Source organism: Meleagris gallopavo, chromosome 3 (genome assembly GCF_905368555.1).
Source record: "Meleagris gallopavo chromosome 3, MGAL_WU_HG_1.1, whole genome shotgun sequence".
Lineage (NCBI taxonomy): Eukaryota > Metazoa > Chordata > Aves > Galliformes > Phasianidae > Meleagris > Meleagris gallopavo.
Window position 1 is genome coordinate 9,888,738 of NC_139406.1, and position 24,281 is coordinate 9,913,018.

At 42.6% G+C, this 24,281-nt stretch overlaps 2 protein-coding genes across 2 annotated transcripts in view; one reads left to right on the forward strand and one right to left on the reverse strand.

Moving 5' to 3' along the window:
- LOC100551407 (uncharacterized) overlaps nucleotides 1-24,281 on the reverse strand; it is a 135,557-nt gene that overhangs the window by 97,746 nt on the left and 13,530 nt on the right. The gene's annotated exons all lie outside the window — the stretch shown is intronic.
- Nucleotides 1-24,281, forward strand: part of NEDD9 (neural precursor cell expressed, developmentally down-regulated 9) — a 35,978-nt gene that overhangs the window by 3,964 nt on the left and 7,733 nt on the right. Inside the window, exon 2 of the mRNA XM_003204746.5 lies at nucleotides 10,229-10,669. Within this exon, the coding sequence (XP_003204794.1) occupies nucleotides 10,229-10,669 (441 nt within the window). The remainder of the gene's footprint in view (nucleotides 1-10,228; nucleotides 10,670-24,281) is intronic.

Genomic DNA, 24,281 nt, shown 5'->3' on the forward strand with positions numbered 1-24,281 from the left:
CTGAGGGTTTCACTTCACTTTTAAGAGCCTACTAAAGAATGCAGTTACATTGGACTATTACTTTGCTTTGAGACACCTTGACACAACATTAATCACTCCAAACAATGCCATGCCGTCTAAAGACTTGATCAGAGGAGGCTCTGCCAAGTCAGAGAGCAGGAGAACTGCCTACTGGTAAGGTGTCATGGAAACATTTTCTGCTAAGGAAAAGAAAAAATCAAGTGCAGAAGGAAAGTTTTGCAGCCCTTCAAAGCCAACAGCCACCACTTTGCACTATGCAGGCTTGCGTTTGGAGAAGTCAAGAAGTTTTACTGTGACCTCATTGTTAACAGCTGGACCACAGTTCCTAGCCCTGTGTACAGCATCACCTTTGGAATCTCATAATCTTTAGCACGGTAACAGTCAGGGTTAGAAGAGATTGTACTTGTACTGATATCTTATCACTGAACATTGAACCTCCTACGTGTGGTGTCTCAGGAAAAGTTTATTTGGTTGTAAAGCAACAGGCACTAGGCAATTCAACATTACAAATACCAGAGTCATTGCATTAGGGTCAGGTGTGACAAGTGACCTGAATAAAAATTGAAATGAGGAAATTCTGACTCGCACACAACCTCTGCACTCCACTACTGGAATGGGTTGTACCTGTTTGGCTTCTTTGGCCAACTCAGGAAAGTTAAGAAACAAGGATCCTCTTGGTGAACTATCTGCCTGTATAGAGTAGAAGAACGTGATGGAGGCATGGGTTTTCATTGCCATTACTAAAGATATTAGGTGAACTTCTGGAGAGACGATCTATCTTTCTAAGAGCCCACATTCAGTTATATTAGGAATTATAAATTTGAAAGCCATTTATAAGATGCTTCTGGATGTAATACAAGCTCTCTGAATACCCACGAAAGCAGTCAATATTCATCTGTTACAACAGTACTCTGTCTGCCAAAGTATGCTTTTCTAGTAGGTCTGCAGCAGGATTAATCAGACAGCCCTCTGGGACCGTACTGCCAAATAAATACTGCTGAACACACGCCATAAATATTTGTAAGTAAAGCTGCTTTTAAAGGTACTCCTTGCTGCCTGTAAATGGCTGCAGCTCTCAGTATCAGAGAAGCTGGGTCTCTTTACAGCAGTAAAGAGTGCAGCCCTTGCGTTTTGCTGCCTATCGCAGGCTACTCTTGGCAAGTGACCTTTTACTTTTGCCTATTGGTCTAGACATTACAGTAGTGGAAACTGTCTTAATTTTAAGGAGCTCATTTTTCCACAGCAGATTTGGACATAGCTTGTGTTTGACAAGAAACAGAACTGCTAAAGCTATAGTTTGCAGTCCTAGGAACTCGAGTGCGTAGCATGACAAAAACTGTACATCTTTTTTTCCTCTATAGGGATGAAGTCTATTCCTGCCTTTCTATTTTTATATTTGTTCTAAAGGTGCTACATTGGCAGTCAGAGTGGATTATGTTGCCTGGAAAAGGAAAAATAATAAGAACAGGTTTAACTCTACAGAAATGCAGTCAACATATCAGAAGCCCTTTCTTAAACAGGACTTGCTTACACCAGAGCTGAAGAATTCAGCAGATGAAATAATGTGAATCATTTGATCACAACTAATCTCAAAAAACGCTGAGCCATCTTAGGACTGGATTTCAGTTCCTCCAGTCTGGCTTCCTTGAAGGCAGTGGGAAGAAAGCATAGATCATGAAAATTCTGTGATTCTCTTCAAGGATTTATTTATTTTTTTAAATTCAAAGAGTTAAATGCAAAGCTTCTAGAAGTGTACAGTACCTGCTTAGCATGCAGTTTGCAGTAGTAGGTTCATGAATGCCCTTGTCCTAGGGACTTTACATTCAGATAAAAGTTGATTTATTACCCTAAGCATTTTATTATTATAGAAAGGCCTTGTTTACAAGCTTATATGGCCTCATTTTTTTTCCTCCTTTCTTATCCTTCTTCCTCTCATTTGCAGCCCTTAAATCACATGAACCATTCTCTCATACAGTTGAGAACATACATGAAGTTTTATTTCAGTTTGAGAATAAGCATGGTAACTATTACTAGCCAAAACACACTCCCTTGCTTTCATCTCTAGGGAATTGCTTCCCTAGAAAACGTCAGCTTGCCAAAAATTGAGCTGTGCTGGGATGCTTGTTGGCTTTTAGCAAGTGGCCCAGTGAAGACCAGGTGGGACCTGTGCCTCATCTGCCAGCCAGGCCCTCCTGCCCTCCCAGCGTGTGACCAGAAGTCAGCTTTGCCTTCCTGTCCCCTTGCTGTGCTGCTGGTAGCCTGGACTCTCAGGGCATCACCACCTTGGTGATGTACTGACCTCGGTGGGTAAAGTTACAGGGAAGGCTGGCTTTCCCTTCTGTGGAGAACTTTAGGAGAAAGATGGGAGAAACACATCCTGGTTCAGTTTTAGAGCTAAAACCAATAAATCATAGTTTCCAAAGTCAAAGACATCAGACGAAAGTCTGCAAGAGTACTGAAGTCTTACTGCTACACAGTTGTGGTTTCTCAAGAGTTGAGCTGTGATTGTTTCCCCAAGGCACTGTCAATGGAAGGGTTAAACTTGGGAGCAGGGGGTTCTTTTAAGGAGAATTTGTCTGGGAGAAGGCTGCTCACCAATGCCAGAAAATGTAAAACTGAGAACTCAAAACACACGTTTTTGCATTCTTTCTTTCTCTCCTTTTTTTTTTTCCCCCTTTTTTTTTTTTTCCCTTCGGCTTTGCTTCTTCAATTCTTACACATTCATCATCCAGTCTCCTTTCAGTAAGTTTTTAATTGCTTGCCTGAGGGAAAGAGGTTAGGTTTTCCACATGCTCTTTGATTTTGATGTACTGTGGTTTAAACACAGTGAGATCATATTTACACTGAGTCTATTGTTTGCATGCTTTATTTTTTCCCTTTTTTTTTTTTCCTGTTGATGTCACAGAAGGCACACAGCCCTCAGACAGATTTGAAAAGGCTTTTGAAAGTCATGGAGCTAGATCACACCCTTCCTTGGGTGGGGGGAAAGGAAACTGGTTATACCATACAGAAAACTGTGAGTTAGGTGTGGTGGAGTTTCCCAAAATATCAGCAGGTCTTGAAAGTAAGAAGTCAGGGGATGTGGTTTGCATTCCCATAATGAGCAAAGAAAATGGGATTTCAGCATTCCAGAAACTCACGAGGACAGGGGAATAACATCAGGATACGTGATCAGTAGATCACTGCTCCGCCTCATTGTAAATTTTGCTGTCACTAACCAGATCTGCCTTCTATGATATCTCTAAAACAGAGTGGGTGGCCTGACAGTACAGAGGCAGTGTGTGAATCTCATGGGTGTTCCCTGATGCTGAGCAAAGTGCATTGCCTCAGGCAGGCCATTTTCTAGCCCAGTTATGGCCTGTTCCGTCCCATTGCAGAGAAGGTAAGCAGAAGGTGAGGAGGAGTCTCTGCCTCTGCTGAGCTCCCCCTGAATTCTCACCATGCACTGCACAGGTCTTACATGATACAGTGGCATTTGTGGTACATCTAGAAGAAGGCCACTAAGATGGTCAGAGGGCTGGAGCACCTCTCCTGTTTAAAAAAAAAAAAAAAAAAAAAAAAAGGTTGAGGGAACTGGGCTTGTTCAGCTTGGAGTAGAGAAGTCTCTGGGAAAACCTCATTGAGGCCTTCTAAAACTTGAGGAGAACTTATAATCAGGAGGGGGGGAGGCTTCTTATGTTGTCTGATAGTGATAGGACAAGAGGGAGAATAGTTTTAAACAAAAAGGGAGGAGATTTAGGTTAGATGTTACGAAGAAACTCTTCATTCAGAAGGTGATGAGGCACTAGAATGAGTTGCCCAGAGAAGCAAAGTTTTGCAAAGTACTTTGCTGACTGCCTGCAAAAACCTGCGCACACCAATGTCTCCAATTTGCTTAAAATGGAATAGCTATGGTGAAACAAAAATGTCCTTGGAGCTGCGAGCTCTAGGTCTCTCATGTATTTACTTAACATTTGAATCCCTATCTTGGAAAAACTGATGGACTACCTCAGCGTTTTGAGGGGCAGCATGAAGTGTCCGAGACCTAGCTGCCTGCTACCCCTCCTGGCTGGAGTACTGTGCCTGCATAAACTGACTGTGTATAGCCAGCGTCTGACAGGTATCAAACCCTCTTTGGTTTACCCACTGTGAACTATTAAGGAGGGGACATTCCCACTTTTTAGCATTACTGCATAACTGATCGCACTACCAAAAGCAGCCGGGAGCAAACTCTGCAGTTCAGGCCACTCAGGCCAGACAGAGGAGCTGGGACAGCTCAGTGGATCTCTGAAATAAGACACTTGCCTTTCCCTTCTGCAGACCCAAGATTTTCCACATCACAACTTCCAGACAGCTTGGCATACTCTAGCATGACTGGCAGCCTCTGTTCCAGAAATGCACAGGACCAGACCACGAGTATATTCAGGGTGGAAGAACAGTCCTTATTAGGGCTCTGCTCAGGCTGTTGCCTCCTAGCTTGCTCTCTCATTAGCTGTAAAGTCAATCTTCCAAATCTGTACATGGAAAACTGCCTTAATTTCCAGCCAACAGGACTCATAATTATTTTGGCTAGTAACACTTAACCAGAAAAGTGTCTGCCCTAAAAGCAAGCTTGTTTTCTTTGGAGGAAAAAAGCAAGAGAGAGTCTAAAAAGTGCAACTGTGGCATTTGTCTGAAACGTTATGACGCTGAGCATCTGCAACCAGGCTCCCTCTTTGGTCCTTAGCTGTGAGCCAAGGAAGCTCAGTTCTTGAAGTTCAGAGCCACAGTCTGAACTGGATGCTAGGGGTTCTCAAAGCCCTTCCGCTTGCCTGCCTGTAACTGTGGTAACAGCAACACCCTGGTGCTGCAGCAAGCTGTTTCGTACAAGTTGTGGTAGCATTTCCTGCTTCCTTGGTGGTGTAACTATTGACTTAAGATAAAACGTAAGTACCTGCAGCCAGCTTGCTGCTGGCAATCAGCTGTTACCAGCCTGTGGGCTGCTACCAGCAAGCAGCAAGGGACCATTTTGCAGTCCATTTCCCATGTAAATGCTGTTGTCTCTGCCTTGTTCCCCATTCGAGGAGACCAGCAAAAGACATTTTCCAAGGCAGAGTGGCTTATTCTGCCCTACCTCAACTTGTATTAAATAGCCATTGTGAAAAGTTGCTTACTGCACCTAGACCTGTAACCTACCATGCATCAACAGGTTCTTTCCTTGCTACCATAGAACAGCAGATTCTTTATTTTGGGGGCAGAGACAAGAAGTAGGAAGGGAGACAGGAGCTTAAAAGCACCAATGTTAAGCTGCCCAGTGGCTCTTGCAGTGAAGCTCTTCTATGTGAAGGTGCGATAGAGCATGAACTTCACTCTCTTCCACCAGTACTGCTCGTAGTCAAGTGGTTTCTCTCAGAATGTAAGTCTTTATTGGATGTTTAGAGCATTCATTCTCAAGGGCAGATCATTACTGTTAGGCCTGCAACCATAGAAGGGTATATAAATGCTTTAATAGCTATGATTCACTTTAAAGAAACTTAAAGCAGAAGCAAGGGATAACGAAAACCAAAAGGAGATGAGAATCTGTACAAAAATACTCTGTGACGGTGAATTCAGACTGATTCAACCAAGACAAAGACACTGGTTTGTGCGTAGCCGCTCCTTCAGGGCGTCTCTCCCAGCTTTCCTTCTTTTGTTGTTCTCTTCCTTCCTTTTCCTAAGCTATCCTAACGTAAAAGAGACTCCATTTGGAAGCATTTGCTAAGAAGCAATACTTAAAGAAAAGGAAAAAAAAAAACACCAACCATCAGAGTAGAAGTCAGAACACACAACCCTGTATGGAACGTCCTCAGATTGCACCTCAGAGGGAAGCGACTGAACTTCTTTGAGCTCACGGTCGGTTGAACCTCTCCCATGAATGAGTGCTCATTGATGGCAGTGCTGGCTGAGGCAGCCCTGTGTGAGGAGCTTGGCACCGCAGCCCTCAGGCTTAAGGAGACCATTGTGTTTAATCTCATGGCGTGTCATTTATTATTCCCATGTTTACTTCCACGGCTGCGTGCACCTCACACGTTCTTGTTACCCACGTCACTGGCTGTGTTTACTCTAAGAGAAAGTGTAGATGTTTCCACCGCTCTCTTTAGCCGTTCCCTCTTCTGCTGCTCAGCCTCATTAACAAGCAGCTTTTTCATCCTTCAGACCGCAAAGAACAGAGTTCTGTCAGTCCCCTTGGCTGCAGGAAAGGCTAGCCAAAGCAGATCGTATTCTTCAGGGTATTTTCATGTGTTTTTATTCAGCTGTGGGCATGTTAGCCATTGATTCCTGCAAGTTTGGGAGAGAGGATCCTTTCCAGGGCTCATCTAACAGATCTATAGGCTTATATTGGTTTTTGGTCCAACTAATGGACCTAGAGATAGAATTTTAAAAAATCTGTCCGTTTTGTCTGTACAGAATGTTAACACAGAGGGAGCTTGACCTTGGCTTAGGCTTTCAAACATTGCAGCATTACTAACAAGACACGAGGATTCAAAAGTCAAACTGAATCTTTCCAGTCAACGAAAGTCAAAGCTGTCATTAACTGAAGTGTGGCTTCTGTGACACAAGGCTCAGGGGAACAAAACTGTATTTAGACCACAGGTGCTTTCAGTTTTCAAAGAGAGCACAACTGCACATAGCATTTATTTAGATGGACCAAGGGATGGACTATCCTTCATCTTCCTAGAAGAAGGCTGTCACAGCTCTTCAGTTCATTTTATGAAGCTTGGCTGATTTCTGTGGCACAGCCTAGGTTATCCTTATCTAGGATCAGATCATTTCACCCTTGAAATTACAGAACTTGAATCTGTAGCTCTGTATCTGACATCCTCCTTTTTTTCTTTTTTTTTCTTTTTCTTTTTATATTGGAAATATAAAGGGATTTTTGTGCAATTTTCCATTTGCGTAAACAAGCTCCAGGACAGGATTCTCATCAGCCCTTTCTTGGTTGCCAATTTCTTTAGGAAATGGCTGGTCATGCAAAAGGATCTCTGCTGTGCCTTTGCGTTGTCATCTTATGTGTTAGTGCTTATTTGGTGCTTCACAGATAAATGAGCAATAGAACCAGGCCTCTAAGGGCAAGTCCGGATAATTCCAGATATTTGTAACTATTCAGTAAGACAGAGAAAGGGAAAAGCATAATAGACATGACTATATATGTGTGTGTGTACATATATAGATGAATGTATATAACAAGTGATGCACAAGCAATTGGTTACCACCCCCTGACCAGTGCCCAGCTAACTCCCCTAGCAGTAGAAGAGAGAAGATGAGCTCCCACCCCCTTCAGAACTCCTTTTGCATAATGTCAGATGGCATGGATTATCTCTTTGGCCAGTTTAAGTCAGCTGTCCTAACCTTCAACCTTTCAGCTTCGCGGGCCATTTGCTGAGAATGGCCTTGGCTCTGTACAGCACTGCTTTGCAGAAACTATAAACATCACTGTGCTATCAACATTATTTTTCTCCCAGAACCAAAATTGTAGCATCATAGCAGACACTTCGAAGGAAACAATTAAGTTCCAGCTGAAACTAAGACACCTTCTGTAGTGTCTGAGCCAAACGGTATGCAGTGAGATGTGACCAGATGCCTGCAGTATCCCAAAGTTAATCAAGCCTGTCAAATCAGTGGGCAGATAAAGCCTGCAAGTGTTGAGGAGAGTCTTTGATTGAAACTTCTTTCTGCATATAGAGGAGCAGAGACCACCAGCTCGATTGCCACAGCAGGTTAACGTTAGCTTTGTGGTTTTCAGAAGCTTTCCTGATGACCTTCTGTGGTGACTGTTTTGTGTTGCTTTCTTATTCCTGAAGGCCAACTATGCTGACTAATGAGAACATTTGTGACACTGTTTCTGCAGCTCGTATTGAGAAACCGTGTGAAGGAAGAATGGAGTCAGGGAAGTACTCAGCACAGGAGGTTTGCTTAGCACGAGCACTATGTAATTGGCAAGGAAGCAGCAGTGTTGTTTTTGGTCCCAATGCTTACATGGAGAAATATTTAGCCTACTTTACTGCTCCATCAGTGACTGATGCTGGTGACATGACCATGAGCCATTCAAAAGGCTTTGGGAAAATTGCTGTGAAACAAACAGCAACCAGTTAGTATAATTCACATGCTGGTGCCCAAGTTAATTTTGACAACAAGCATCTGAAGCTATTTGCAGCAAAGTTCTTGAAACGCATCCAGAAAGTATTAACATGCTGTATGCCAAGTGGTCAGAAGGTCACTGGGACAGAGATAATGAGCAACTGGAAAAAAAAATTCACATGGGAACTTCCATCTGCTCTAATTGTACCACTATTCCATTCTTTGTTCTGAGAACTGCTGTGATGTAGAAGCTAATCGGGCTTTTTAAATACCCTAAACCAACAAAGTATAGGAGAACAAGCATTTATCGTAAGTTCAGCCTGCTCATTTTGTGGACCCGCTGTGTCTTTCATCCTCCTTTAAACACCATTCTCTGTAAAAGCCCTGTGTAAGTGGTCAGTTACACGGCCAGTCATCTTAGTAGATTTCTTGTGTGAAAGATGCATTCAAAAGAAATGTAGGAAGATGAGAGATTAACTTGAATATCCAGACTAGACAGGAGCTTTTCCTTGTTGAAAAGCTCAGCTGAGCAGCACATTCAGCCCAGCAAGAGAGCAAGAGCGAGACGACTGTTTTTAACCATGCTAAGGAAGAGTTTTACAGTTCTGCCAAGGCATGGGCAAAATTGCTTTGTGCTTTTTCTCTACGCGTATTTCTCAGTGTTGTTGATTGATGAGCAGAGCAGACTTCGCTCAGAATTGTGGCTCTTAGTGCTGAGCTCAGAACGGCAGTCCTGCCAGAGTCCAAGCCAGAGCTTAATTTGTACTGACCTCCTTAATGATGCTGATGAAAGGCAAAGCCAGTGTTTCTCATATGTTTGAAAGCTGATCTCCCAGTCAGAGAAGAAAAAACTGATCTCATGCACCCTGTTTCAATACCACATGTCTTGAGAAAAACATACTCATCTACCTTTTTTGTGATACTCAAGCTTCCCTTTCTTCACCCACCAATCACCCCATCGTGCAACCTCCTGGTTGTATGCTTAACTGTGTGCTACACTTAAGAAACACTGAACTGAGCAACATCAAATGGATGAAACACAGAAATGATGGGGAATCATTAAACTATTGTTCAACAGCAGGAAAAGATGTAGCAAGTGGAGAAGAAAATAAAAGTGTTGTGTCCAAGAGGGAGGATAAATATGATAGATAAAACACTGACCTGTACTTGCCACTGTCCCTACGATAGATAAACTTTCAGGACAGCTGCATATCCTATCTTACAGTGGATTAGCACCATTTCGATTTGTGTCTTGCATCCAAATACTTTTGCTGGAACGCTCCAGATATGGGGCTCCCTGTGTTTTTTCAGGTGCTTACAATTAGTTTACAACTGTCTCTCCTGACTGCCTTCACCAAAAAGCAGGCAGGCATAGAACAGTTCCTGCCAAGACATTTGGAAACATCACCAGAGCCAAGAAATGAAATGTTCGCAGCCTTTGTGAGGAATCCAAGAATGTCAGCATGTACTGCCTGCCTACTTTCCACTGAATACCTAAGCTTGGCTAATAATTTGGAACTGAAACACCATAGAGGCCTGCAGCAAGAGAGGAAAGGAGCTAGTTCAATCCATGAGAAGACATGGCACTTCTCAGTAAGACATCTGAACCTCACAAACCACAAGTTGATGTAGATTCTACTGTATTTTAGGCTGTTTTTTCCCCTCACCATGTGATCCACAGTTTATATCAGCTGGAGTCTCGCTCAAGTTTGACTTAAAATATCAACTAGCTAGCTGTAGCAATACATGGATCATACACGTTAATAGGGAAATCCATGGAGGGAAATGAGGCTGCAAGCCCCAAGTAACAAGAAAACCACTCAGAGCTGAGAGCAGTGCTCTGCTGAAAAGGACAAGATCAAGAAAGAAACCATTTGAAGAGCTTCCACTGGATGTTGTATTACTGGACTTGTAATTGGCAGAGTTGCTAATACATCAGCATCTCACTTCTCCAACTTTGGAAGGAGGAATCCTGTGTTAGGTTGCATCATTTTCCTTGTTATTTTGGTTTCCTGCACGCTTCTTTGTCAAATTCAGTTCTTTTTTTCTCTCTACCTAAAACGTGCTTAAAGTTTTGGAGAGTGTCTGGTACGTTTGTTCATTTGTTTTTCTCCTCCTTCTTTTTCCACAGAATCTTATGGCAAGAGCTCTCTACGATAATGTCCCCGAATGTGCAGAAGAGTTGGCCTTCCGCAAGGGAGACATTTTGACCGTGATAGAGCAGAACACTGAAGGCCTCGAAGGATGGTGGCTGTGCTCCCTCCATGGCCGGCAAGGCATTGTTCCAGGCAACCGCGTGAAGCTTTTGATAGGTCCAGTGGTACAGGACAGTCCTTCCAGCCAAGATATGTCCAATTCAGGACTGACACATCAATCCTTCAACCAACAAAAGATCTATCAAGTGCCAAGCTCACATGCCTCAGCACGGGACCCTGTCTACCAGGTGCCTCCCTCCCATATGAATCAGGGAATTTACCAAATACCCACTGGTCACGGTGTAGCAGGGCAAGATATCTACCAAGTGCCACCTTCCACGCAGAGATGCCTTGACGGTCCACCTCTGACTAACAAGGTGAGTGCATTTACTTTCATGTCATAGCTCCAAAGCGCGTTGCTTGTGCTGATTGCCAGTGATGTAGTTAATGTACAGTGATTAGGCTACAGACTTAAGACACAGGAAGGATAAATAAATAAATTGAACTACTTACCCACTCCCTGCTTGTAACTTTACTGCTATGGGAGGAAAAGGCCTGGCTCTTAATGGCTTGCTTGTTTCATAACTCAGTAAAGCATGCAGCTGCTGAAGGTGAGGAAAGTGTGTTATCCTATGTCCTCACAGGCTCTCTGAGAAGCCTGAAGCACATCTGGCATAAGGCACTCTTGCATCTACTCAAAGAGAGCTGCTGCAATGAGACTAACTCTCCCACAAGTTAATGAACAGTAACATCATCTGCCCCAGTAATTTTTATTTAATTAAATATGATGTACTGTCTTGCTGGAGAAGTCCCAGTGGACCTAAACTTCAAAGATAGAGCAACGATTGCTGAGACGAGATACTTGGAAGAGTGAAGGAGCATGAGGATGTGAACAAGAGATGTTTTAGTAATGAGCCTGAAGTTTATAGAAATGAATCTGATGCTTATCTATAGCTAAATCTATGCAGATTTCTCGACTAAAAGTGGGAGCTGCAGCAGCTACGCAGTAGCTGGAACAGCAGAAAGCTCAGTGAGCATAGGAAAGACCTTCCAGTACTTGAGCCCCTTCCTTGTGCTTGTTATCCATCTCACTCTCTCCTCATCTCCTGTATTTACGTCATTTTACCTTTGCAGGCAAACTGTTACACAGTACCACCTACATAGGTGGCAACAGGGCGTTGGTGGCTGAAAGTGTTAGATAAGGTGTGTCTGTATGAGGAACCTTCCAGTCTCTTTCCACCCAAAAAGAAGTTGCCCTACTGTCCCTCCATTCCCACCTAAGCAGCTCTGGCAATTAGCATCTTCTTTACCTACAGAGTTTAAGGTTAGATGAGCTGAGGATGTCTCTGTCAGCAACTTGTTGACTAGTTCAGATTTTCAACTCCTGATTGATATTGGCAAGACAGTCTGTTTTGGGTTGTTGTGTTTGTTTTTAGCCCCTAAACTCAGTCTATCAGGCAGTTGGAAGAGTTCTTCTAATGCTTTTATTTCCTTGTTATAATTTCATTTTCGTTGATAAAAATAAATGGACTGTTTTCCTTCTCCTGTGCAAGAGCAAAAAATCTGTGAAATCATTCCAAATCAAGTTAGAGGAGAGTTTTGTTTGCTCAGCTTTTCTACAGTTATGCTGTGTAGGACATGCAGGAGAATAAGATGAGCAAACTGCACTTTCTGCAAGCGGCGTTTTTGTTGGAGCAATTGTTACCCAAGAAAACCCACATCTCTCCCCTTTCCCTGTAGGCTAGATACAGTTAAACCTTTCTCAGGGCAGTGTGGTTTATCTATCCACGTTAGCATTTAGACACCCACCAAAGCAGTCACCAGACAGCCAGCAAACAGTCAGCTGACTCAAAGGAGAGTTCACATTTTAGTGTTGGTGTGCATATAGTAGCACAGTCCTGTGCAGAGACACCTCAGCTAGCTATCTCAGGCCACACTAGGTGCACCATACTGCAGAGCTGTGCAGAGTATGATGGGAAGCCCAGGATGCTAGCTCACGTGCAGTGCTATGTACTGACCAGCTACTTTCCTTTTAGAAAATATAAATGACCCCTGTATAAGTGACCACTGGCATGGTCACATACATGGTGTAATGGATGTGTTTGTGTGCGCTCTGCATACAAAAATCTCTTCACGTTCCCTCTGTTTCTCTAGCTCCACCAAAATTATTACAACATTCTGCATAAGCGTGGGTGCAACGTGGAGCATGCTAAAACTCTAGATACACAGAACTGAAACAGATGTCAGTGATGCAGACTTCTAGTGGAAATGAAAAATCAGAGGTGCTAATGCACTTGTTCTCTCTAAGTTTATGCCTAGAAACTTTTCAGGCAATCTGAATATGCATTTTCCTGAAGTCACTATCTGTAGAAAAATAAGACCAATTATTTGGCTTACAACTTGTTTCACTCAATTCTTTGCAAGCTATGAGAAGCGTGCTACAGAAAAGCGAGTGAATTGACCACTCTAGAATAAACTAAATGCATATTTATAAAGCAGTTTACCCTGAGCAGAGCAGCTATCAACATGCTTAGTGCAGGCTAACGTTTGTTACTCAGGATGGGATTGCTTTGATCCTGAGTCAATTAATTTGGTGTATGAGCCCCAAGCCTCAGTGCTCAGTATGTAGTGGCAGGCTTGTTGGATGGCAAACCTCATTCCAGCGTCCTGCTTTGATTAGAGGCAGACATCTGTCTAGTCCCTTGGAATTCTCTGGTTTAGACTAAAAAGAGCCCATTGGAACTGAAATGATGATAAACAAGAAAGAACTGTAGGTTTATTAGTAACAGAAGAGCGAAGCAAAAAGTGAAGAAGAAAATACTCCATTCTTTATCATCCTAAACTTGCAAAGCTGTGTTTACAGCTGTGCTCACCAAAAGCAGCTGCTGCAACTTCCTGCTAATGCCTTTGTGAAAGCAAATCTAACCAAGGAGAAGCATTTTAGCACTTGCCTCCTATGTCCAAGGTAACAGCCTGTTCCCCCGATCCTCCTCCTGTAGGAATCTGTAAGAACACTCCTTAGTATTGAGGAAAAGGGGAAATCTTGAACGTTTGATTCAAGGAAACTTTGTTTGGACTTCCAAAGGGATTAATAGTTTTTCCTCAGACTTGTGACACATGCCCACACGGCGTAATTGAGCCACTCTGCTTTCTTCCATTAGCAGAAACAGCTGGTCAGCAAGCTGTGTGTCTTGGCAGGGCTATAGAAGTTGAAAGGCTTTTACTTTACACTCACTGCATGTGTAAGGCTTCTCCTTTCTCACAACTGTAGCTCAATAAGACTGTGTCCTAAACACCACCCTAAGCAGGGCCAGCACCAGTTTCTATCCTATGCATTACTGTGCACATTTTCCTGTTGTTTTTTTTCTGTTGTTGGGTTTTTTTGTGTGTGTGTGTGTGCAAATGTGTGGTTTGGCTGCCATACAGGTTTTTTACAGGCAAAGCTCAGGAACTGCTGTCAGGCAGTAATTGTCTAGCCTCAGGTAACAGTAAATCAACAGCAAGCATGTTATAAAGCTGCGCTGAGGTAACACATCTAGTTAACCAGAAAGACAAAGCAAACCAAAAAGGAGTCCTGAGGCAGGTGATTACGATGATGAATTGATTCTGGCCAGGCAAGTTGATAACAACAGAGCTCTTAACAGCTTCTTCTATCAAATAAAAATGCCACCTTCTAAAACTTACTCTACAAATGACAGAGATAAGGAAGGATGACTTAAAATTAGCCTTGTTTAGCTGCAAGCTTCTGCTGCAAGTTCCGTCACAAAACAGTTACACCCTTAAGCGTGAAGAGCATTTGGGGAGCTGAAAGATAAAAAAGCTGCATCTTGCAGTTTATTTCTCCCATCTGTGCTCAACCCTCAGCCTTACTCACTTTTCACCGCAACAAGCAAAGAGAAGGAACCTTCAGACACACCTGCTATTCAGGAAACCTGGGTTTTATCCTTGCCACAGAGTTCTACATAGTCTGGAGTGGAGTCTCTGCACCTCAGTGATCTCATCTACAAAACACGTGGCTATAATTATAAGGGAACTCATTCTGTACAGAAAATCTTTTGAGAAAGGTGCTATCAAAGCACCAAGTGTCTTTAGCATCTGCAATTACACACAGTTTTCCCTAGTTTAAGGTCCTCTCAAGAATTAATGATTAAAGGACATCACCAGCATAACTCAGGGTTTTTCTTTTCATAGTGTTTCCCTAAGTGATTCGCTCTGCTGCCCCAGCCATCCTGAAAACAGTTTTGCAAAAAGTTTCAGGGAAATTTTTTGCACGTCGGAAAGCCATTTCAACAAATTCTGAAAGTTTTCTGTAGGAACCAATAGCTTTCAGGAATCAGCATAAAACAGAATACGAGGCTGACGCACCACAGCTGCTCAAGTGGGGAAGAGACAGCTCTGCAGCAGATATCAGCCCTGACGTGCAGCTCTCACAAGGACCCGAGTAACTCAGCTAAATGGGGACAAATGCCAACTTGGAACTCTCCAGCTTTTTTGTTTGTTTGTTTTAAAGCAGAGCTCTACAGTTCAGGAAACACTTGGATTTATCCGCCTTTTAAAGGTGGATGAAGCAGACGAGGGAAGGAGCTCATATTCACACATGAACATCCCTGGCCTACTTCCACGTGTAAACACACCCTTGGCAGACCCTTTCACACCCCACCATCCTGTGTTCTCCACCTTTTTCAAGAGTTCAGTGCCTTCAGCAGGAGGTTTGAGTAAAGCACAGGCTGAGGGAATAGGCCTTCTTTCCCAATGGTCTTTATTTAAATCAGAGTCACTCTGGATGGATCCATGAGAAAGTGGAAACGCAGCCCCACAAGTAGCACCACCCTGACTGCTTTGGCACAGACTTCAGGAGCAGAGTCAGTTAGCTGTGTCATGACGTTTTTCCTTCCAATTAAAGAAGTACTGTCTTAGCTGGGAGGGTACAAACAGCTGCATGTAATGTGTGCTCCAGAAATAAGCCTGCCTTTCCTTGACCATTTTTACTTGCCTAGCTTCACGTTCACAAAGCGTGAAAATGCATACATTTAGCAATGTAAAGAACTACCTTCAAGTGTGGCAGACACGTTTTGCCAGCAAGCTTTCTTTTTCCTCACATAAAAACAGTGTTTTTGTATTCCAAGATAGAATAACGTCCCCACTTACCCTTGAATCTAAAAGTCCTGTGATCCAGTTCACTCAAAGGGCCCGACAGTCATCTTGCCATCTCTCTTTTCCTATTACTTTCCCACTGTAAATTTCACATTGGGGATTTTTAACCTTCGTAACAAAATATTGTTTCAGTGTTAAAGTGCTGAAAACACAGCAGAATTGCTGAGTGCTGCAGGAAATGTAATGCATACCTCGGCACTCACAGCTCTCTTTCATGAAGTGTGCTTTCAAAGATGAAATTCTCTCAAATTAAATGTGAACTGAATGGTAAAGGCAGCGCACAGCTCCATCCTTAGACTTGGGAATTTCTCTTGTAACTTTCCACGTGGAATTAATAGGAGAAGTGCCATTTTAACTGCACAGGCCCTGTATATCAGTAATCTATCCACGGGAGTCCCCATGCAAACCAACAAATGAAGAAAACCTCATCCACACATCTGAGTAAGCAGTAGTTAGTCACCAGTGTGAATTCTAGAGAACTATTTTAAGAAAAAACTGCATTTTATTAGGCTGAGTAAACATATGAGCTCAACATTACTCTCTGCTTCTCCCTAAGCACAGGGCTCTTTTTAATCAGCTCTGTTTGTAGACCAGAGGGCATCATTTTTTCCCTGTAGCATCAGAAATAAGGCCGGTCCTGCTGCCTCAACCAACAGATGAGCTCCCTGGGGTCACAAATCTGCCTGCGCAGGACAAGTACAGGATCAAACCTTATCTTAAATTAAATAAGTAAATAATATAGGCTTATGAGCTCTTTCTTGATACTTAGAACTAACTGGATCTTTGGTTACATCTGAAGACAGATCAGCCAAATAATATGTCTGGGTAATTAACATTTCCCCACAAGTACCAAAACTCAAGCAGAACAGCAGTTGAGCATTTTGGAAAACATGAATGGAAAGTTGATTATTCCAAAAGTGAGTGTCATCATGAGGAGGAAGCACTATTTCTGAGATGGGAAATGGATGGATGAAGACTCATCTTTGTCAGGAAATGCAGTTCTGTGGATAGCTGGAGGCTTTGCAGGTGCTGGATGACTTTGTACGTATTTATTTTGGCAGAAAACTAATTATCATCCAAAGATCATGATTCCAGATCTGGCGTGAAATGTTAGCATTTTTTATTTTTTAAATAGCAGTGTTAATATTGTGTTTGTTTTTTTTTTCCTTCAAAAGCCTCTAAAACTAAATGAAGCTTTCTACCAAAACACCTCTAAAATAGAATTAAAGTGAAATTAATGCAGTTAGCCCTAGGAGACAAAAACCTTCCATAAAACTGTCCATCTCAATTCTTAAAGAGCACTAACATATTCCTGTTGAGTCTTATCACAACTTTTTTATTCACATGCACACTCAGACCTGTCTGAGGTCTAGTCTAATCACTGCATTACCTACATCCTTAATTGCCTGTTGCATTAATGTATGTTTACAGAGAGTCTATACCTCCCATTAACTTGCCAAAACAAGCTATGTGAATGTAAAAACCAGTTAGTAGGAGAGCTTGTCTCAACAGTTGCCTTAAGAAATCCAATACAAAAATAGAGCCAGAATTTAGATTATCAGCCAGTAAATCAAACTATGTTGAACTTCTTCCTAATGGGAGCTTTTATTTGCCTGCTTCTCTCGAAAAAGCATGATTCTCAACTCAAATGATTGAGGGACACTTCACTCTTCTGCTTATGTGTACTCCTGAGAGTGGTCTTGTGGAATTGAAACCAGCAGTGCTTCATCACAACCAGTTTTTCCTCCCACTGGGAAATGCCAATTTGCCAAAACTGAAACTGTTGGCAGGGTAGAGTCTTTTCTGAGAAACGTCTCAAATGAAGAAATGAAATATTTGAAGAGAAGCAAGAAGTCATTAAAACATCTGATTTCGACATATTCCAAATGAAGACTGTTTTTCTCCCCCTTCTCCTTCTACCTACAAATTTAATATTTCTTTTATTTCCTCCTTCCTGTAAGATGGAAGTCCTCAAAAGGACTTAACCAAACTGATTTATTGTTTGTAAGCCTTCAGGATTCATGTCATCCACAACAGCAAGACTGTTCTCTGTTCCAACAAGGTGCCCCAGCACTTCATCTTTGTTCCTTCTTGTCCACCAAACCTGCCCTAAATTTAGGCTTCTGTCTTTGAGATGGGAAAATATCACCACCATAAGAGCCAAGCATGCATTTGCTGAAGTGTTCTTCATGTTGGAACCCTTATAAAATGAGAAGACCAGACAGACTGAGATGAACAAAGCAAGAATCTGCTTCAGGTATTTAGCAAGAGCAAGCTACTGAAGCACTGAGGTGCCAAGTTTCACCACAAGCTTTTCATTAAAGAGAACTCATGGTCAAATCTGATCACAGTTTCCAAAGATCACCTTAGCAAATACACGTAATTCTCCACCAGAAGAGCTTATCACTCGATAATTTTGGCAGATTTTTTTCTCCACAAACACGTATTTCAGCACTCCGGAACGCACGGTTGTTCTGTCACCAGTGATGTAACACATCAGCTCTTTAGCCTTGTTGGCCATCACGTGCAGAAATGACGACATCACTGTCTGAAGTGAGCAGATGTCATGGGGATGGCACTGGCAAAACTCTTGACGAGAGTTTTGGACAAGTATCCTATTTCACACTTCCCTTGAAAATGCTGATAGTTTATTACTAACTGGTACATGCTGAGCTGCCTCTCCTCTCTAAAGTGGAATATCCACAGAAGTGTTAGTTTGGCTCTTTTTAATGAGATTTTGTAAGCAAGAATGACTTCAAAAGCTGGGAGTGCTCCTTCCCAGTCACTTTTGCTATTCAAGGGCAGCCAGCACCAAGCCTGTTCCACTGAAGCAAGCAGAAATGCTGTTCAGAACACAGCTGGCAGAAAACTCCAGAGCTGATGCGAGTGAGAGCAGGACTGAGTCATGAAAGCATCATTAAAAATAAAACTGCTGATCTTATATTCTGTCTTCTATTGCTAATTCAGTAGGGTCTGTAGAAAGATGGAGCTTTGCAACTGCATTTAGTTTGTGATCACAGACACCAGCAGCAAGCAGAAAATTCAGTGCTATGATCCAAACCATTCCACTGCACTTACTGCAGCCCTGTGACTTTATGCTAGTGGAAACTTAGGTCATCTGTGTAACTCCACAACTTAAGAAACAAACAGAGTAAACCAACAAAAACCAAAACAAAGTCACTTGGAAACTAAATAAGCCTGTATTTCAGATACAGGAAAAAATACAAAACTGAAGAATAGCGTAATGGACTTCTGTGTGCTTGTTTATGGAAAGGCTTAGACCAGGAGTTAAAAAGTCACAATCAGGCTAGCTGCAAAGCTGCTTTCTCTACCCATATCACCAGTAGTTCGTGGTTGGAATCAAGGCCAGCTTGTGATTTCACTTTTTTTATTTTATTTTATTTTATTTTTAAATTGGTTTCACAACTTCAGTTTCACATTGTCAAGAATCACTACCCAAAACTTGCTTAAACCCTTGTTGAAGCACTATGACCTCAAAAGGAGAAGAAGAAAAAGTGGCATCCACTTTTGTTACTTGTTATTATTTGCATTACAGTACCATGGAGTATTTTTATTTTTACTGTTTTAAGACTGGATATCTACTGGTGAGGCACTCCAAACCACATCATAAAGTTTCCATTTAAAGCCCTGAGTCTGCAAAGTTAGGCATTTTCACACACTGTGAGTCAGTGACATCTGGACATGCTTTAGCCCTTAGTCCATACAGCTAGAGCAGAAAAGGAGATCACCATAAGCAAGGATCACAGACAACAAACAGACACAAAAGATAGGAGATGCTTTACAAAGCAGGCATTGTAAAGATGCAGGCAACAGCAAGAAACAAATTCTCTAGCAAAGCTGTATTTGTCACATGTCCTTATCTTCACACATCTCAATCTCAATTCTTAGAAAACTCACTGGGAAGCACCTACTTGTGGGGCAGGCTGCACAAAAGCTGCAGTGTCACTGTGTGTGTTGATACCACATTACCAGAGCAGAGCCCAGGAGAGAGAATGCAGTCGGTGCTATCAATTTCCTTTCACCTTGCAGAAATTGGGCTCAGAGCACTAGAAAACAACTCACCGCTGTATCTACAAACCTAGTGCTTTAGAAGTGTCTCTATAGGCATCCTCTCCTCTCAAGGCTTGTTAGCCTTATCAAAAGCTTTCCAGCAGTTTGGTGATGACAGAAAATACTTCACCACAACATTTTACAGTGGCCTGGTGGCTATTCACTGTTCAGGTTAAAGTGTTATGGTTTGTTGATCATAAGACCTAGAGCAACTCACAGAAACAAACACTAGTAAGTACAAGCATACTTAGCACATGTGAGAATGAAGACACAACCTTTATTCACAAACAGCTGGAAACGTTTGGGTATCATCATGTATAGCATGTAAGTAAGTTAAAGCTATTGCTTACTGAAAATACCAGACAATACTGAGTGATACGATAGGTGCTATTTGCAGGAAGTGCATTATCAGTCACTGAAAATCTTGATACAGTTTGTAAAATCCAGGAAAGGAAATCACTGTGTTTTCAATGGAAAGAACAGAGCTTGTGCCCACTTCCCAGCTTTTTCAGATACCCATTTGAAATACAACATTCTTGCTGTCCCATGTAGTCATATAACCGTTCCCCTCCTCCAGAAAGCTTAAATAGACACACCTGGCTTCCTAAACAGGTGAAGCAAAACAGAAGGAGCTGAAAAGTAACACATTGTCTTGAATGAATCATAGAATGGCCTGGGTTGAAAAAGACCACAATGATCATCCAGTTCCAACCCCCTGCTATGTGCAGGGTTGTCAACCACCAGACCAGGCTGCCCAGAGCCTCATCCAGCCTGGCCTTGAATGCCTCCAGGGATGGGGCATCCACAGCCTCCTTGGGCAACCTGTTCCAGTGCATCACCACCCTCTGAGTGAAAAACTTCCTCCCAATATCTAATTTAAATCTCCCCTGTCTCAGTTTAAGACCATTCTCCCTTGTCCTGTCACTATCCACCACCAGATTGAAAGCATAACTCTAAAATCTTACCACACATCCCTTCTATTCCTCACCTCTGAAGAGCACTCATCTATTTTAAAAGCAATCAGGTGATTTTGGGGCAAGTTGTTCAGCATACTTGTGCTTTGGTTTTCTTACCTGTGAAACTCAGCAAAGCACATTTCCCATCGTTCTGTACATCGAGCGCTGCAGTTCTTAAGAAGAGGCTGCACTCAGCCTCCACAGTACTGCTGCAAATCCAGAGGAATTCAGTTGGCTTCTGTAGGCTTACTTGTCCTATGTAATCTTTAAACAATGTAAACTACAATTTTGTGTGCCTGCAGGAAACACAAGAACTGTTTTGTTACAGCTTTGGTTAGGAATGTTCTCTGTTGTAACCTAACTTCCATTTTAATTCCGGAAGAAATAGAATGTTATGTTTTTTCCTTATGTTTAAGGAAGAGGGTTTTAATGAACCACAGGGCTCAATATTTTGCAAAGTACTTGCACATTCAGCTCTTTTTCTTGGTCAGAAGCATGCAGTTGGCATGAAAAAGGCTCAAGTAACTGCTTTTGGAAGAGTGTGGTCTACGGCAAGAACAGAACAAACTTTCTGTTCAGTTGCCTTTGTTTTCCAGTACTGAAAGTTGATAGTAGGCCCATTACGTGTTTCGCCAGAGCCAAGCCTGGTCCCTGTTAGTTGCTCTGCATGGATTAAGTGGTTAACAATGTTTTGAGAATGTTGGGCTAGATAGTTTGTGGGAACACCATCTGTTTCCTTTAACACGTAAACAAGGAAAATTGCTGGTTTGAAATGCAGGATTATTGAAACTCAGATAACCACAGGCATTCTTAAAATAGAGGAGGTAAGACAAAAAGGAATTGTCTTGTGGTCTGAAGTTCAGTGACATTTGTTGGGAAATAAGTCTCTAAATACCAGGCAGGGCTGCTATTACTTTTTCACAAGTGAGAGAAAGGGGACTTTTCCTTTTGCAGCCACATCCTTCCTTCTGAAGTCCATCTTCAAAACTAAAGTGCCATCAAACATGCAAAACCATGCTATCTAGTTCAGCAATGCCTTGAAAGAGCTGAGCATCCCGTTCAGAAGCAGCAAGTTCATTTAACATATTTATGGGTGAATAGCCCCAAATCAAAAGTTGCTTCTGCAGATACTGGGTTTGATGGCTTTCTCAGTTCATCCACCCTGCTACCTCCCTCCTCCTCCTTCAGAAGAAGCAGTACAGCCCCACGTCCCAGCTTCCCATACGAGATACTGGTGTTTCAGGTAACATGAGAGTTAAAGGGAGTGTTCCACGTTTTCACTTCATCAAGCAGCATGGGCATTCTTTTAAGCACTGGACTAGGCTCCCCAGGGAGGTGGTTGAGTCACCATCCTGTTTAAAATCTGTTTGGATGTGGTGCCCAGGGACATGATTTAACGGAGGGTTGTTAGAGTTAGGGTAGTATGGTTAGGTTGTGGTTGGACTTGATGATCTTCAAGGTCTTTTCCAACCTGAGCAATTCAATCATTCTATGATTCTTTTAATTAGTCTAACAAAACATTAGCTCAAGGTATGTTTTGGTGAAGAGCAGCTTCTGTTCTGATCTGACTGGGAACAAGCAGTCCAACAGAAGGCAAGTTTAACCTAGTGAAAAGCGTTGGGACGGAAGAGGAGCGGGGGTACAACAGGAAATGTTCTTGTACTCAGTGCAGAACATATCAGCATTTGTGGGGAATTTTATGATGAAATCACTCAGAACATGTTGTTACTGGATCATAATCCTCACACAGGAAAATACACCTGAGTCACTAGGAGAACAAAGTTGTCTTTCATATTATCAACAAACCTTGGCTGTTGCTGGGTGTTGCTGTTGTATTTTTTTTTTTTTTTACAACTGTATTTTGTGTCTTCGCTACTTCAAAAGCCTAAAAATGAGCAGACATAAGAGCCTCAGGCAATTTTATTTGGAAAATAAATACCACCTTAAATACAGTGCACTGCAAAGCGCAGCCCTCCAGACAGGTCTTGTGTTCACAGTCACCCACGTAGGCAGGCTGTGCTTATGAATACCCCAAATAAGGTATGTCATGTTTATAGCTCTCACTGCCATTGTCAACAGCCAGAAACACCCAGAGCAGAGGCTTGTTTCACTCAAATAAAGGGGTGGCCCTGTTTCACTACCATGTCAGCTTAGTCAAGTCTGAGCAAATGCAAAAGAGTCAAAAATCTAAGTGAAATTGGTGTTCATCTGACCACTCTAGCTTTAGTGTAGTTATTTAGGCTTCCATTAGTAACGAATCATAGAATCGTTTGAGCTAGGAGGGACATTTAAAGGCCATCTAGTCCAACTCCCCTGCGGTGAACAGGGACACCTGCAGCTCCATCAGGTTGCTCAGAGCCCTGTCCAGCCTCACCTTAAGTGCTTCCAGGAATGGGGCATCCACCACATCTCTGGGCAACCTGTGCCAGTGCCTCACCACCCTTACTGTAAACAACTTCTTCCGTAAATTCAACCTAAATCTTCCCTGTATGTTTGAAACCATTTCCCCTTGTCCTGTCACCACAGACCCTGCTAAAGTCTGTCCCCTTCTTTCTTACAGCCCCCTTTTAGATACTGAAAGGCCGCTCTCAGGCTGTTTTAGCACAGTAAATGAAAGCAGCAGCCTTGTAGTGTTGAAGCCTTTCATACAGCATCTGGTACATCAGCCTTCTCTGAGAAATGGGATCATCTCCAAGGACTATCAACAAGAATAACAGCAGCTGCACAGTAATACTGCTGTGCAAATGTTGAAGAACTTGAGGTGCCATAAAGCTTCTCCAGAGGTGCTGTGCATTGCTTCCTGCTTTAAAAGTTCAGTGGCTTATTACTGAAGTAAGGCCACGGCTGTAATTTTGAAACCCTTGGATCTTTGCAGTATACTTTGCTTAAAGCCAAGTCCTTCTGTTCCTAACTTGGGTGGAAAGTGTTTGACTGGCAGCACCCAACTGAAGGAAAAAGGGATGCAAGCTGTGCTGGTCTGATCTCTGGGCCTCGCAGGCCAGAAATAGCATGAGGAAGAGGTGTTGACATAAGCTGAAAGTTTCTCAGACAAACAACATAATCCCAGGATTACATGAGGAGGGCCAGGGAGGGACAATGTCTGCATTTTGGTAAAATTCCAGTACCACAAGGGAGAACTTGCTTTAAAGTTTTGTAGATCTCTCTTACAATGCAGTAGGTGAGTCTGAGGGGAAGAAATAAACTCAGTAAATTCAATACATTTTTAGATTCTTTTTAAGCCCCAACAATCCCGCGCTCACTTCAGCAGGACTGCTCTCAGGGGCACTCATTCCCACTCAGCACTGAGGACATCCTATTGCTTCCAGTTCTGTCTTCCCTGTCCTCTGATGCTAATTCAAGGAAAAGCAGCTCCAGTAAAGTGCTGTGTTTCCTCACCTGCCAGAGCTGTCCTTCCCCCTCACCTAACACAACCTCACAGTCAGTGCAGTGCTGGCACTGCACGGAACGTTGCCTTGGGCTACTCCCAATTGAATGGGACCCATATTCAAACAGGTAATGACAGTCACCCTAGGGGGAAGAAATCCAGTGACTGTTTCATAGTGACAGTGCCAAAAACTACACAGCAATATTTGCAGAGCAAGTGAAAAGAAAAAAAGCCTGCGTTGTTAAGGTAGCAAAGATACTCGCATTGAATTTTTGCCAGGATGCTGAGATCTCTTATAGCAAAAACTGCTATGAGATTCTTACTGAGTGTGTGGTCAGAAACTCAGTTTCACATCTTGCATACGTTTCTAAAGATAGTTAAGTAGCTCTGGTAAAGAATTCTCCCCAGCTGAGCACAAAACCA